The sequence below is a fragment of the Oncorhynchus tshawytscha genome, linkage group LG13 (genome assembly GCF_018296145.1).
Source record: "Oncorhynchus tshawytscha isolate Ot180627B linkage group LG13, Otsh_v2.0, whole genome shotgun sequence".
Taxonomy (NCBI): domain Eukaryota; kingdom Metazoa; phylum Chordata; class Actinopteri; order Salmoniformes; family Salmonidae; genus Oncorhynchus; species Oncorhynchus tshawytscha.
The window spans coordinates 54,842,097-54,857,213 of record NC_056441.1 but is presented as its reverse complement, the minus strand read 5'-3'; the positions used below and the strand labels follow the sequence as shown (position 1 = coordinate 54,857,213).

The following is a 15,117-nucleotide window of genomic DNA, read 5'->3' as shown; positions in this document are numbered from 1 at the left end:
CTTTGACAGCTCTTTTGGTCTTGGCCATAGTGGAGTTTGGAGTGTGACTGTTTGAGGTTGTGGACAGGTGTCTTTTATACTGATAACAAGTTCAAACAGGTGCCATTAATACAGGTAACAAGTGGAGGACAGAGGAGCCTCTTAAAGTAGTACAGGTCTGTGAGAGCCAGAAATCTTGCTTGTTTGTAGCTGACCAAATACTTATTTTCCACCATAATTTGCAAATAAATTCATTCAAAATCCTACAATGTGATTTTCTGGATTTTCTTTCTCATTTTGTCTGTCATAGTTGAAGTGTACCTATGATGAAAATGACAGGCCTCTCATCTTTTTAAGTGGGATTACTTGCACAATTGGTGGCTGACTAAATACTTTCCCACCCAACTGTATCTATTTTCCTTGACTTCCTCTCCAACTTGGTAGTGCCATTAATCACCAAGGTTCCACGTTCATCTGTACAAACAAAGGTACGCAAGTATAAACACCATGAGACCACACAACCGTCTTACCGCTCAGGAAGGAGACGCGTTCTGTCTCCTAGAGATGAACGTACTTTGGTGCAAAAAGTGCAAATCAATCTCTGAACAACAGCAAAGAACATTGTGAAGATGTTGTTTGGCCATAATGACCATCCTTATGTTTGGAGGAAAAAGGGTGAGGCTTGCAAGCCGAAGAACATCATCCCAACAGTGAAGCACGGGGATGGCAGCATCATGTTGTCGGGGTGCTTTGCTGCAGGAGGGACTGGTGCACTTCACAAAATAGATGGCATCATGAGGCAGGACAATTATGTGGATATATTGAAGCAACATCTCAAGACATCAGTCAGGAAGTTAAAGCTTGATCGCAAATGGGTCTTCCAAATGGACAATGACCCCAAGCATACTTCCGAAGTTGTGGCAAAATGGCTTAGGGACTACATAATCAAGGTATTGGAGTGGCCATGACCTCAATCCTATAGAATTATTTGTGGGCAGAACTGAAAAAGCGTGTGCTAGCAAGGAGGCATACAAACCTGACTGAGTTACACAAGCTCTGTCAGGAGGAATGGGCCAAAATTCTCCCAACTTATTGTGGGAAACTTGTGGAAGGCTACCCAAAACGTTTGACCCAAGTTAAACAATTTAAAGGCAATGCTACCAAATACTAATTGAGTGTATGTAAACTTCTGACTCAATGGGAATGTGGTGAAAGAAATAAAAGCTGAAAGAACTCCTTCTCTCTATTATTATTCTGACTTTTCACATTCTAAAAATAAAGTGGTGATCCTAACTGACCTGAGACAGGGAATTTTTACTAGGATTAAATGCCAGGAATTGTGAAAAACTGAGTTTAAATGTATTTGGCCAAGGTGTATGTAAACTTCCGACTTCAACTGTATTTAACACATGACATTACATTTCTACTACTTGAACATCTCAGCTTCTCCCTTCTGCAAACACCTGAAACATGTCCAAAAGCTTTACAATGATTGGTCTTGGGATAAATGCTCTGACTCGGTAGTTTATGTACCCCAACCGCACTTGAGTAGGGGGAGACTCTATATCAAAAAACAAAAGAACAGACTTCACCGCTTCTTCATTCACCACACGAATCATCCGACGTGCATCAATCACTCCAGGAACATTTTTCATCTCTGTAAACATCGACTTCCCACGAGACGCCAGATATTACCCCCTTGAGGGCTGCCTTGTTCCCGAAAGAGACACACACGACACGTCAAACCTTCGGGTGAGACGCAACACACTTTCCTTATGATCGTCAGCAGTACAAAAACGATCTGAACAAGCGCGCCTCTCGTAATCCTCACAGCTTTCACTTTACCCAGCACTCTCTCCACCAGTTTGGATATCTTAAATGGATTCTTCAAGATTGGTAATCCGATCAGCTGCTCCTCTTGAATAAACCGCAATCCTACAAGACAAGTAAATACATTCTCAGCACTGTATGCTACTGTGCTGCGTTTCCATTCTTTTGGACAATAGTCCAATTCTCCTTGACTCAACCACCATTATGTTCAACCTCCACATCACTTTCCGTCATCCTCCAAAACTCCCACCTCTGACATGCACTGTCAACTGTGAGACCTTGTGTAGAGAGGTGTGGTTCATTCTAAATCATGTCCAAACAATTGAATTGGCCACAGGTGGACTCCAATCAAGTTGTAGAGCCGTCTCAAGGATATTCGAAGGAAACTGGATGCACCTGAGCTCAATTGTGTCACAGCAAGGGGGTGTGAATACTTGTTTTCACTTTGTCATTACGGGGTATTGTGTGCAGATGGGTGAGAAAACAGAAATCTATCCCATTGAATTCAGGCTGTAACACAACACAATGTGGGTGAATGCTTTTCTGAAGGCACTGTAGCTCTTTCAGGAGGATTTTTAAAGAGAGCTTTTCAGGGAGCTTTTATGCAGAGAGACTTTCAGGACATTTTACAGAATATTGGTTTGAAAAGGAAATGTGACTTCTGTCACGTACCAAATACCATGACCTAGCCTGCACTTCCTCTTGTACGCAACCGAGGGGAAGAAATGGGAAAAGAAAACACAAGAACATTTAAAGGCGCCAATGTATTTTCCAAGTAGACTCCATTGTAGACTCCATTGTAGACTCCATTGTAGACTCTATTGTAGACTCCATTGTGAAAAGGCCTCCCAATTAACTGTCAAAATAAAAGGGAGGGAACCTATCATATGAAACACACACTGCTCTGCAGTGAGCTGAGCTGAGTGATGAGGTCATGTTTCAGTGGCTGTGGCCCCTCCCTCCCTCCTTTTGCATTCTCTCATTTACAACAAGTGATCTTTCTCCTTCCCTTAGTGACCATCAAACAGAGACCTGTGCCTTGCAACCAGCAGACCCCACCCCTACACACACTGGGGAGGGTGTTGTTGGTTACAGGGGTAGATCGAGATTTGAGGTGCAGAGATTCATTTCCACAGGGCTGTTTATTGACTGCCTGCATTGCCTCCATCCTTTGGGAATTGTACTCAAGGGGAGAGAAAGGGGAGGATTGGAATGTTGTCACTCCGTTTCGCACAGAAGTAGAACGTGAAAAGGTAAACAAGGAGTCTGATACAGAAGGCAAAGGGAAAAGGTAACTAACAGAAAACATGAATACATTTTAGTCTTGGTCAGGGGGTTATTTGTATGTTTTCCATAAATTGATCATATTTCTTAGGGTAGTTTATTATGCATAATTTAGTCTTTTGACATTTTTGTTTTTTTGTGTTGAATATAAATATTGTATTGCACATACATATCTGTCACAACCTAAAAAAAAAAAACGTAAATACCTATCTTTAATACCTTCTGTCTCAGAGAAAATTAATAGCCTAAAAGCTCCAACCCCCTTTCTGTCAAAGATACCCACCAATCAGATCAGTTGCCCTAGTTTTCTCCTCATTTGTACATTTTACAGCAGACCCTCTATCCTCTATCTGAGGAGGGAAAGGGGGGATACAAATGAAAGGGTCTCAGGAGGACAGAGAGGGGTGGGAGAGCACTCTGGAGAGACAGATCATCAGCCGAGGGTCAAAGCTGGGGCGCAGACTGGACTCCCACAGGGAGTGTGTCCGCAAAGTTCAACTGACCCAAGGGGCGTGGGCCTTGACTGACCCTCTTACCCAGTACTGGCTCAGTCAGGATGGAGAACAATCCATGGATTCTTGGTTAGAGCATTCATCTCCCCATTCCCCAATCTGATGTAGCTCATTTAGCAAGAAAATGACCTCTACCATGTATCATTCATGAATGTGTGCTCTGCTCTGTCTTTGCAGGATTTACCTGCTGGAGAAGGTCTTACCGTCTCTGGTACCATGTGTCGGGCAGCTCCTTAGAGAGGCAGAGCGGAGGGGAGAGACTGAGGGAGAGGGAGAAGAAGGGGAAAGGAGGAGGCGTGAGGTTGAAGTGGGTTCATCTCCCTTCAGTCCCCTGTTTTATCTGGGCCATTGCTTGATAAGGTCCTCCTCTGCCCCCTCTCTTCATCCCCCTCTCAATTCCATCCCCCTCCTTTCTGACCGGGAAGAGGCAGAGGCAGCCCAGTACCGCCTGGGGCTGGAGCTCACTCTGCAACTGCTACATGCACCATGCAGCCGGTGGGATATATTCATCACCCCTGAGAGAGAGAGAGAGAGAGAGAGAGAGAGAGAGAGAGAGAGAGAGAGAGAGAGAGAGAGAGAGAGAGAGAGAGAGAGAGAGAGAGAGAGAGAGAGAGAGAGAGAGAGAGAGAGAGAGAGAGAGAGAGAGAGAGAGAGAGAGGGGGAGAGAGAAAGAGAGGAGAGGGGGGAGGGAGAAAATCACAGATGGGGTGCAATACCAAAGTGAAGGGGAGGAAGAGAGAGGAGTGGGGAGAGGTGATTGTGTATGGAGTAATGACAGAATGATTGATGGCATCTCCCCTCAAACCGTATTGCTCCTCCTCCATCAGTGCAGGCTTGGTTAGGATGCTACTCTACCCTAAAGAAGAACCAAAGGCGAGAATCTACTCATATGCCTAAGTCTTATACCCCATTTCATTAAATTGGTAATTGTATTTTATAGAATAGCAATATGCTGGTGGAGATTGTTGATGGTGGAACATATAATGTATCTGGGCCTCCATGTGCCTTTATCCTCATGCCTTGGCTCAATGATTTTCATAGCCCATGAGGCTGCTCTCACCCCACCAGAAGTACTGAAGTACCTATTTCTCTCATGTCTCAAATAATCTGGCACACCATTATTCAATAATAATAAACATTTACGATACCCCTCATTTGTTTACGCTCTCTCTCACACAGAAACAGAGAGAATGAACAATTGAAGACTGATGATTACACAACATTTTCATTAGTAAGCACTCTAAAGACCATGATGAAGCCTAGTGGTGGAAAAAGCACCTAATTTTCATAAGTAAAGTAAAGACACCTTAATAGAAAAGGACTCAAGAAAAGTGAAAGTCACCCAGTAAAATACTACTTGAGTAAAAGTATTTGGTTTTAAATGTACTTACGTATCAAAAGTAAAAATATAAATCATTTAAAATGTCTTATATTAAGCAAACCAGACTACACAATTTTCTTGTTTTTTTTAAATTGACGGAGATCCAGGGTCACAGTTCAACACTCAGACAAAATTCACAAACAAAGCATGTATGTTTAATGAGTCCTCCAGATCAGAGGCAGTAGGGATGACCAGGGATGTTCTCTTGATAAGTGCGTGAATTAGACAATTTTCCTGTCCTGCTAAGCATTCAAAATGTAACGAGTACTTTTGGGTGTCAGGGAAAATGTAAGGAGTAAAAAGTACATACTTTTCTTTAGGAATGTAAAAGTAAAAGTTGTCAAATATATAAATAGTAAAGTACAGATACCCCCAAAAAACTACTGAAGTAGTATTTAAAAGTATTTTTTACTTAAGTACTTTACACCACTGATGAAGGCTGTATCCTACTGTATCCTCCGTCAACAAGAAACCAAAACAAAATACACAGTATGTCATCAGTTCTATCAGCGGCAGAGCAATAGGTCACACTTTATTTGGATAGTCTGGATAGTCCTGTAGATGCTCTACAGATGGTCATACTATCAACAAACTATCTGTTGATAAGCAACTGCTTGCTAAGGTTACAGTTAGGGTTAGGTTTAGAAAAAAGGTAAGGGTTAAGGTTAGGTTTAGGGATAGGATAAGGGTTAAGGTTAGGTTTAGGGATAGGATAAGGGTTAAGGTTAGGGTTAGGGTTAGGATAAGGGTTATAAGGTTAGGGTTAGGGTTAGGTTTAGAATAAAGGTAAGGGTTAAGGTTAGGTTTAGGGATAGGATAAGGGTTAAGGTTAGGGTTAGGTTTAGAATAAAGGTAAGGGTTAAGGTTAGGTTTAGGGATAGGATAAGGGTTAAGGTTAGGGTTAGGGTTAGTAGCTAGTTAGTTGAAATGTTACTAATAGTCTGTAGAGCATCTACAGATGGACTATCCAAATAAATTGTTACGGAGCAATATTGTAGGAATTGAATGGATATCTGTTCAAAGTCCAGAGAAAAATATACCATTTTGCAAACGTCCTTATTTAACCTATGTTTAACCCTTCCCATTTGTCCTATATTGTCCCAGCTTGTCTGAGCTGAAGAGGCAGGTGGGGCAGTGCAGGGTGGAGCTGCAGAGGGGAGAGGAGATCCAGAGGCGTACCGTGGAGAGACGGAGGGAGTGTCTGGCACTACACTTCACTGACTGGAGGCTCCAAGCCGACCACACCCTCTCTCTGTACCTGGTAGGAACAGACCACACCCTCTCTCTGTACCTGGTATGAACAGAACACACCCTCTCTCTGTACCTGGTAGGAAGAGACCACACCCTCTCTTTGTACCTGGTAGGATCAGACCACACCCTCTCTTTGTACCTGGTAGGATCAGACCACACCCTCTCTCTGTACCTGGTAGGATCAGACCACACCCTCTCTCTGTACCTGGTAGGATCAGACCACACCCTCTCTCTGTACCTGGTAGGATCAGACCACACCCTCTCTCTGTACCTGGTAGGGACAGACCACACCCTCTCTCTGTACCTGGTAGGGACAGACCACACCCTCTCTTTGTACCTGGTAGGAACAAACCACACCCTCTCTCTGTACCTGGTAGGGACAGACCACACCCTCTCTCTGTACCTGGTACGAACAGACCACACCCTCTCTCTGTACCTGGTAGGGACAGACCACACCCTCTCTCTGTACCTGGTAGGGACAGACCACACCCTCTCTATGTACCTGGTAGGGACAGACCACACCCTCTCTCTGTACCTGGTAGGAACAGGCCACACCCTCTCTCTGTACCTGGTAGGATTAGACCACACCCTCTCTCTGTACCTGGTAGGATCAGACCACACCCTCTCTCTGTACCTGATAGGGACAGACCACACCCTCTCTCTGTACCTGGTAGGATCAGACCACACCCTCTCTCTGTACCTGGTAGGAACAGGCCACACCCTCTCTCTGTACCTGGTAGGAGCAGACCACACTTATAAAGCGAGGAGGGGTTGACATATGAGGAATACAAAGAGCCTCAAGGTAGGGTGTTGTATGATGAGGCCCAGGAGTTTTTACTTGACCATAAAGGATCCAGAGTTTTCCCGTAGTCAGGAAGACCTCCTGACCCTATTCATTGTGTATATCAGACCAGTACAGTACAGACTTGTACATTGCACCTCAGTGTTGATCTGAGCTAGCTATCTACCTCCGTATGGATTAGTGGATTGGAGAGAGTAAGAGAAAATGGGATTAGGATTAATGGTGGGGATAAATGCTTTGGGGGTTTAACATCAAGACAGACAATAAGACTACAGAGAACCCAGCTTTTAATTAAAGCTGTTCTGTGTTTGGATCTGTGACAGGGACTGGGAGCAGGGCGGAACTCAGAGATGTACTGTACAAAAGGGAACAGAGGAGACAAGCAATCTTTCTCTGTGTTTTAATCCAATTCACTCAACTAAACATCAAACAGTACGAAAAATATAAGTAAATCCATGTCATTTACATTTGTGAGGAACAATCCCATAGAATAACCCTTTTTGGTTCCAGGTAGAACCATTTTGGGTTCCATGTAGAACCCTTTACACGGGGAAAAAAAAGGTTATACCTGGAACCAACAAGGGTTCTTCACAGGGTGCTCCTATAGGGACAGCCGAAGAACCCCTTTAGGTTCCGTTTTTTCTAAGAGTGTGTTTGACGTCTGTAAGCCCACTAACACATGGCTATGTTGCAGGTGCAGAATGCTCTACTCAGCTTCAAGGAACTCCTTCATTCCAAATGTTCAGGTATGTTCTGGTCATGATGCAGTTTGTAGATGTTCAGGCATCAGGACCAGTGTACAGGTGTATGATCTTAACCTTTTACATTCAGTGGGCTAAATCAGGGCCACACAGAGTGATTCTTGGTAGTCTTAATCAAATCTACTTTGAAAACAAAAGTATACACCTCACACACATGGTTATGGGCTTACAAAAAAGAAGACCTCTTTACCATGTCAGATATAAAACTGTTTGAAAAAGACAGATGGGATTTTAAAAAAAAATGTTATTAATGATAAAAATTATTAAAAATATGAATAACATTCCACTCATGAGGCCAAAGAGGGCGCTTTTGGTCATTGACTGCAAGAATGGGTTACTTTGACCACTGCTGTGGCAGCAATACACAATCCTGCAGCAACATGATTTGAACATTTAGTCGATAATGTTGCTTGATCGGTGGATAGGCTGTTAGCTAGCTAATATCACACGACATGAAAAGTGCAATACTGTTAATATAACTGTGTGTTTGTGAGGGTTTTCAGGGAATTTATGTCAATCACGAAGCTCATCTGCATATTCTCAGCAACAAAAGAGTGATGAAAATCAAGATCCTGCCTCTGTATTTAAGAGTGATTCTTTTTCAGATGATCAGTTGGCCTGGGACCTGAACACCAATGATTCCGGCACACCTGACTCACTACAGCAAGACCAATTTGTCCATGTGAGAAATGCTTTTAAAAATTTTTTTTTTTTAAATCTTCCCCCTCGTTTGTGATTTCTATAGGCGGAGCAGTGCTCAGTATTTCTCTTCTGTTATTTTAATCTCTGTCTTTCTGTCCGTCCGTCCGTGTCCCAGTATGTGTCCCAGTTTGTCTCGGGGCTCTCTGAGGAGCAGTTCCAGCTGTTTCTGGAACATCTCTCCCTGTGTAGCCGGGAACACGGCAGTGCTGAGAATTTGAGGCTGTGGACAGAGACGCTCTCTCAGGCCTTCTCCCACTGTGACTGTGCTAAGGTGACTGACTGCTCATCTGCTCATCTATCACTCCAGTGTTCATCTGATAAATTGTAATTACTTCGCTACTATGGCCTATTTATTGCCTTACCTCCTCACGCCATTTGCACACACTGTATATAGACTTTCTTTTTTTTCCTACTGTATTATTGACTGTATGTTTGTTTATTCCATGTGTAACTCTGTGTTGTTGTTTGTGTCGCACTGCTTTGCTTTATCTTGTCCAGGTCACAGTTGTAAATGAGAACAATTTTTAAATAAAACTGACTGAACCATGCCTAACCACCTCCATTAACACACTTTTAAAAAAACTCCATTCCCCATTAGCTCGTCACATCTTTCTACTGCATAACAGATTGTAGCTTGTGATGAAATTATCGCAGAGAATCCCATCAGGACTGATGGAGGAAGTCATTTAACATAATAAAAGTGCTTTGAGATCTGATGAAAGAATCTATTTGTTGGTTTAGACTGGGTGTCTGGACAGACAGAGAGTGTTGGTCCTTCTGCTGAGTTTCTACCATGATCAGAATGAGAGCACACAGGAGTCCATGCATGATCCTAACCACTGTGAGTAAACATACACACACACACGTACGCACGCACGCACGTACACATGCTAGAATGCATTCATACACATACAGATACACACACACACGCACGCACACACACACACACACACACACACACACACACACACACACACACACACACACACACACACACACACAATGATGGTCGCATAAGGCCTGCAGAGTAACAATCACGAGTTAATGGTTCTGAATATCTACAAAACTCACCTGATATACTACAATGTAATGCCGTTGTCCCAATATGTCCGTGTAGCTCTAGTCCATCTAGTGGACAAGTTGTGGTATTACTGACGTACTGCCTTCACGTTGAAAAGCGTATGCTTACTGACAGAGGGGACATAGACATGTTACCGTTGACATGTTACATTGTTACCGTACTTCAGCTTGAATGTTCAAATCTAAGCTAGGAAAACAATACTCATTGGAGAATCAGTAGTCATCAACAACAACAACAACAACAATAACAGCAACAACCACAATTGCTCTACAGGGCCGTTACAGGGACACAATCACATGACTTGTGGTCTCCTTGGAAGTCCTGTAGCCATGGACACAGAGAAGACCTGTATGCCATGTGATGCTGGACAGGGGGACATGCCGCATTCATGCCATGAGATAAAGGGGGGAGAAGAGAGGAAGGGAGAGGGGAACAGGGTTACCCCCATGGAGAGCCTGGAGCTGGGGCACCAAACTGCCATAAACAGCCCAGAACCTCCAGAGGACCGGGGGAACATAGAAGAGGTCATGAAGGGGACAGGGTCAGACACCCCAGCGCTGGACATAGAAGAGCTATGTGTTGTCATGGAGTCTGGTCCCCTACCTGAAGGTGAGTGTGTTGAATTCCTTGGTTGTTTACATTTGCATTTTAAAAGGAACTAACACATAATGTGATAACTTAGAGGAAAGAGAAACCTGCACATTGCTCTTGCTCGTATCACTTTAGTCAGAGCAAGAGGCTTACCTGTAAGCTTGAATAAATAATGTGATACGAGCAAGAGCAGTGTTCGGGCTTCTCTTTTGTTTGAGGTGTACATTTGACAAGACACAGAGCATAAGACTACAACGGAGACTTTAGATACAGTTCGAGAAATAAAAAGCTCTGAAATAATGTCCTAACAGAAGCAGAGGATCCTGGGTCACGCTGGACCATGTGTGCCTATGACAGTCAGACGGTGAGCCGAGGGCAGTTCCTGCAGCTTGTGCTCAGCTTCCTGGGCAGAGCATCCAGTGGCGCTATGGTGGACAGCCTGGCTGAACACATGAAAGCTGGCTACAGAGAGAAAGAGAGCGAGAGACTGCGCCGGCTGCAGCAGGTGATAAGAGATTTAAGAGAGACGAGAGGAGACGGTGAAAGAGCTGTCTGTGGCCCATAGAAATGGAATGACTAGTGTGCTGTACTGTGCTGTGCAAAAGCCGTGTTCTGAAGGTCTTTCCCCGGTCTTCTATTTCTATCCTGTAAACTGTGCCCAACTGTGTACTTAGGCCTTATGGGCTGTGTCGAATTAAAATAATGAAGGTTACTATGTTGTCTTTAGTGTAACGAGCAGAAAGAAGAAGACAGGAGGTCAAAGGAGGTGTCGTCTCTTTTCCTCTCCTGGGACAGCGAGGGCAGAGGAGCTGTGGACAGAGAGGAGGTGGAGCGAGAGCTAAGTCTGTACAAGGATGGAGCAGAGGAAGGGGCCTTACAGAGAGGTCAGAAGTCACAGGGACTTGGCTGTGGGGGCTAACCAACATAGTAGACCCACCCGCAAGCAAAACCGGCTGAAATGACGTCATTACAACCACATTACAATGAGAACTACTGCTAACCTGGTTGTAATGTTAATCTGCTAGTCTCTCTTAAAGTAGCTGCTGTGCTATGGGTGATGATTAAGTCCACCACCTGTGTGTGCTGTGAAGACGTTAGCTGTCCATTTCATACAACCTTAACCACACAATCTCTCTTATGCCCCCCCCGTTCAAGCCTGGCAGCATGGTGAGCCACCTCTCTCCAGCTGCTCTGTCCTCTCTCTGGGACAATTCCAGGCCTTACTGAGTGCTTTCCTGGTGGAGCTGGGCTCAGGAGTCTGGGCCTTCCAGGAGCTCCTGGTCTACCTGCAGGAGCGGGCAGCCCTGCGAGGGGGCAAGGACAGGGGTAGAGGGGCTACCAGGCAGGCCTGGCTGCAGGAGATTGGGAGAGCAGCCCAAAGAGGTGCAGCCCAGATGGAGCCTGTTTATGGGTCTGTGTTTAGCGCTGTGCTCAGAGTGAGTCTGACACGTGTAGAATAGTGGAACAACACCTTACATTTCAGACATGACAACATTAGTGTAGTTTCACTTTAACCAAATGGCTGGTCAGTAGCATACAGAAGTATAAAACAATGGTCAACATTCGGAAACAGGTACTATTGAATAATTATTGTATAATATGTATACCGCTTAAAATAAGTTGCTTCGGTGATTTGTGGTTCTATAGAGATCATCTTTTATCCTTTTGGTTGAACCTTTTTTGTTCTATATTGCTTCATTTCTTCTTAGACTCTTATGGTGAATGTGGATTTGTTCAAAGACAGTTTGTGTAGTTTGTCCAGCTGATCACAGTATAGCACTTTGTTACTGTAAAGCATTTTGTGGCAACTGCTGACCTAAAAAATCAATGTGATTTGAAGCCACGCTTGTCTGTGTGTGGCAGGATGCAGAGGTGAATGCGGAGGGGAAGCTGTTGAGTGTCTCTGTAGCCCTGCTGGAGGAAGGGGGCTCTAGGCTGCGTTACGTGGCCTGTACTACTGAGGATGCCCGTCTGGTCCTCAACAAGATGCTCCAGCGACACCAGGCCCCTGTCAGGTCAGTGTCAGGAGATAGCTCTGCCCTTGTTAGCGACACGTCAATCAATCAACCAATCAATCACACAATCAGTCGATCAATTTAGCCTTTAGTGTAACCGTCTTACCCATAGCAACATGTCAGCAGCAGCTCGCGTCTATGTTATTTGTTGGACTAGTCGTTTTGGCCTTTAAACCATCCCCTCTAACCCTGTTGTCCCTCTATGCCCTCCCTCCCTCCCTCCCTCCCTCACACCATTTCAGTTTCAACTATAGGCAGATCTGAATTGCTGCAGTTTCTTATGGTATTTGGGAGCGCAGGAAATTCTTTCAGAGCCTTGTTGCCCGTTATTGTAGCTATCTTCTCTCTCTCCCATTATAGGATCTCTGACTGTCTCTTTTACTGTTGCTCCCTGCTGTAGTTTCTCAGCCATAGAGAGCTGTAGTCCAGTGCACGTGCCCAGAGTGGGCGCTCACGGAGGGGTCTACCTTTTCGACGAGTCTCGAGCCTCTTCACAGTGTTATGGCTCGTTTATCGCCATTCCCATATTGGACCCCCGAGAGCAGGGACGAGCTATTGGGGTGCTGGGTCTCGACACACTCCGAGATTCAAACGACACACACCTGTTCTCACGCCATGAGATAGACTTCTACCAGGTGAGAGGAATGGCTGCTCCCAGATCTGTTTGTGCTGTCTTACCAACTTACCAACATTTGGCTGACAATGACCATAGGAGTTAGCAAGATAGCCCAAACAGATCTGGGACCTGGTTAGAATGGCTGTATTGTGCAGTGTAAAACCCAGGGCGATACTTCTATAACGCTCAAGGAGTATTCAAAAAAAGTAACTATCCTAAAAACACCATTCATTAGCTTTGACTCAGTAATAATATCCCATTTTTGCCCAGTGCGTGAGCAGTGAATTCAGCAGAGCTCTCGGGCATGTGGTGACTCGCTGCAGCATACTGCACATTGTGGAGAGCGCCTCACTCTGGCTACACAGCAGAGTCTCTGCCGTTCACAGTATCACCACCTATCTGATGGAGCCTTCAGACGGACAGGTAACTGAAGAGAAGGCGGTGACATCAATCCTCTGTAGGCTACGTTCTGTACACAGCACTCATACACCAAATAAACCATTTAAACAGATATCTCAGCGCAGCATTAGCTTAGCCACGCGCCCTAACCATTCAAATACAGCTACACAGAGGTTTCCGAACAAGATATCAAACCAACTTTAAGTCGGCTAATGAGCACCCTTTGCAGGGCAGTGACTGCTCTCTGAGGAAGATGATGGTGATGGAGGGAGGTTCTCGTCGCTCCCATTGGCTCTCCCCTCCTCCTTCCTTACGGCGCTCAGATCACTTCTGCAGGTAAATCATTGGACCTGTTTTAGTCTGCAATGTATGGCTTTGCTAGTACTGCAACGCAAAGTCCAACCTACTCTAATGACACATTGATCTACCAGCCTATGACAGTCTATGGAACTGCTGTGCTATTTATCCTCCAGAGTCCACATGAGGTTCTAGCCTGATACTAGATCTGTTTCTGCTGCGTATACCAAACAAGACAATGACCATAGGAGTTGGCAAGACAGCCCAAACAGATCTGGGATCAGGCTAATGTAGATCCACCCTCTGTTCCAGAGACTACCTGTTCCAGTGCTGTGACACCTCCCAGGCTGGGCACTATGTCGTGTTTGGTGCGTACAGACTGGTGCTCCCTGTGAGGGACTCAGCTGGGTGGGCCCTGGGGGTGGTGGACATGGAGTTAGAAACCCTCTCATCGGGCCACCAGAGGGGGCTGCAGCCCCACGAGCGCCGGGACCTGTCGTCTGCAGGGAAGGCACTGCAGGCTGCCTGCGTTCAGCTGCACAGAGAAAGCACTGGGCCGAGCAGGCAACACACACTGCTGGGTGAGAGGCATGGTGTTAGGGAACGGGGAAAGCTAAGAGGCCAAACCAGAGTATAATAGGACCATACTGATTATTATTGGTTCTAAGTCATACATACAGTGCATATTACATACGGTCCTGCAGTATTTCATGTAACCAATTGCCATCCGCAAAATCCACAAAAGTTAAATGACCAATACATGCCAAGAAATTGGCATATTAAGTCCGTGCTAATCTAAGACAATATTTCTCTTCTACAGAGGCGAAGGGCCTGGGAGGGGAGCGGCGGGCGTCCATCTTGTTCCTATGTTTCATGCTGGAGCACCTGCGCGTTCGCTGTGTGTCCGGATTGGACCAATTAATTGTAGCGGTGCTCCAGAGCTCCCAGGATGCATCTCACCACTTCCATGTCAGTCAAGTCATGAAGGCGGTGCTTCTACTGCTGTACCCTGAGAGGGAGGGTTCTGTCCATACAGACAATTGGGACAAAATGAAGATGGTGAGAATTTCACTAGGTTTGAATGCAAGCTTGTCTCTATTTGCATAATGGAAGACAATGGTCCTATTCCGAAAGCATACATTTTGCTTAATCGCAGATCACCGGCGGAGCAGACTGACTGATCTAAAAATAATAATGAGTAGTTATTTATCATGAAAGGGGATTTGGAGATCAGTCAGTTTGCAGTAGCTGACTGCAATGTAATTGATCTCAAACATGACCAATGTGTTTTTAGTAGGCCTACTTGATACATCATGAGGATATGTATCTCTTTTGACTTCCAATTACCTTTGACCTTTCACATCAGATGCTGAGCACTGACCTGGGCTACAGGCTGGCCAGGTTTGAACCCTTAGCCAGGCCAGTGACAGTGGACAGGGAGCTGGTCCACAGCTGCATAGCAGGTATGCCTATGGAAATGAATCCACCTCTGACAGACACACTCCGGGGTGAAGTTTCCCATAGATACAAATCTAGGATCAGCTTCCCCTTCCCTGATACTATCGTTAACCATCACTGGGGGAAATTCAAAACGGACCCCAGATCAGCATCTAGAG

At 45.1% G+C, this 15,117-nt stretch overlaps 1 protein-coding gene and 1 long non-coding RNA gene across 2 annotated transcripts; both read left to right on the top strand.

The window, feature by feature from the left end:
- Positions 1–2,952: 2,952 nt before the first annotated feature.
- Positions 2,953–6,241, top strand: LOC121839001. Its single transcript, XR_006078528.1, has 3 exons — positions 2,953–3,062; positions 3,783–4,100; positions 6,091–6,241. It is a non-coding gene; the product is annotated as an uncharacterized LOC121839001 (long non-coding RNA).
- Positions 6,242–12,426: 6,185 nt separating this feature from the next.
- On the top strand, positions 12,427–14,138 carry LOC112266070 (EF-hand calcium-binding domain-containing protein 5). Its single transcript, XM_024443557.1, has 2 exons — positions 12,427–13,540; positions 13,814–14,138. The coding sequence occupies exons 1-2, from the start codon at positions 13,458–13,460 to the stop codon at positions 14,136–14,138; spliced, it is 408 nt and encodes a 135-aa protein (XP_024299325.1). The 5' UTR covers positions 12,427–13,457.
- The last annotated feature ends 979 nt before the right edge of the window (positions 14,139–15,117 follow it).

Excerpts from the sequence above, each read along its gene's own strand:
- LOC112266070 (XM_024443557.1), top strand. The coding sequence starts at position 13,458 with ATGATGGTGATGGAGGGAGGTTCTCGTCGCTCCCATTGGCTCTCCCCT. Across the intron at positions 13,541-13,813 it reads CGCTCAGATCACTTCTGCAG|AGACTACCTGTTCCAGTGCT; the intron begins GTAAATCATTGG and ends CCTCTGTTCCAG.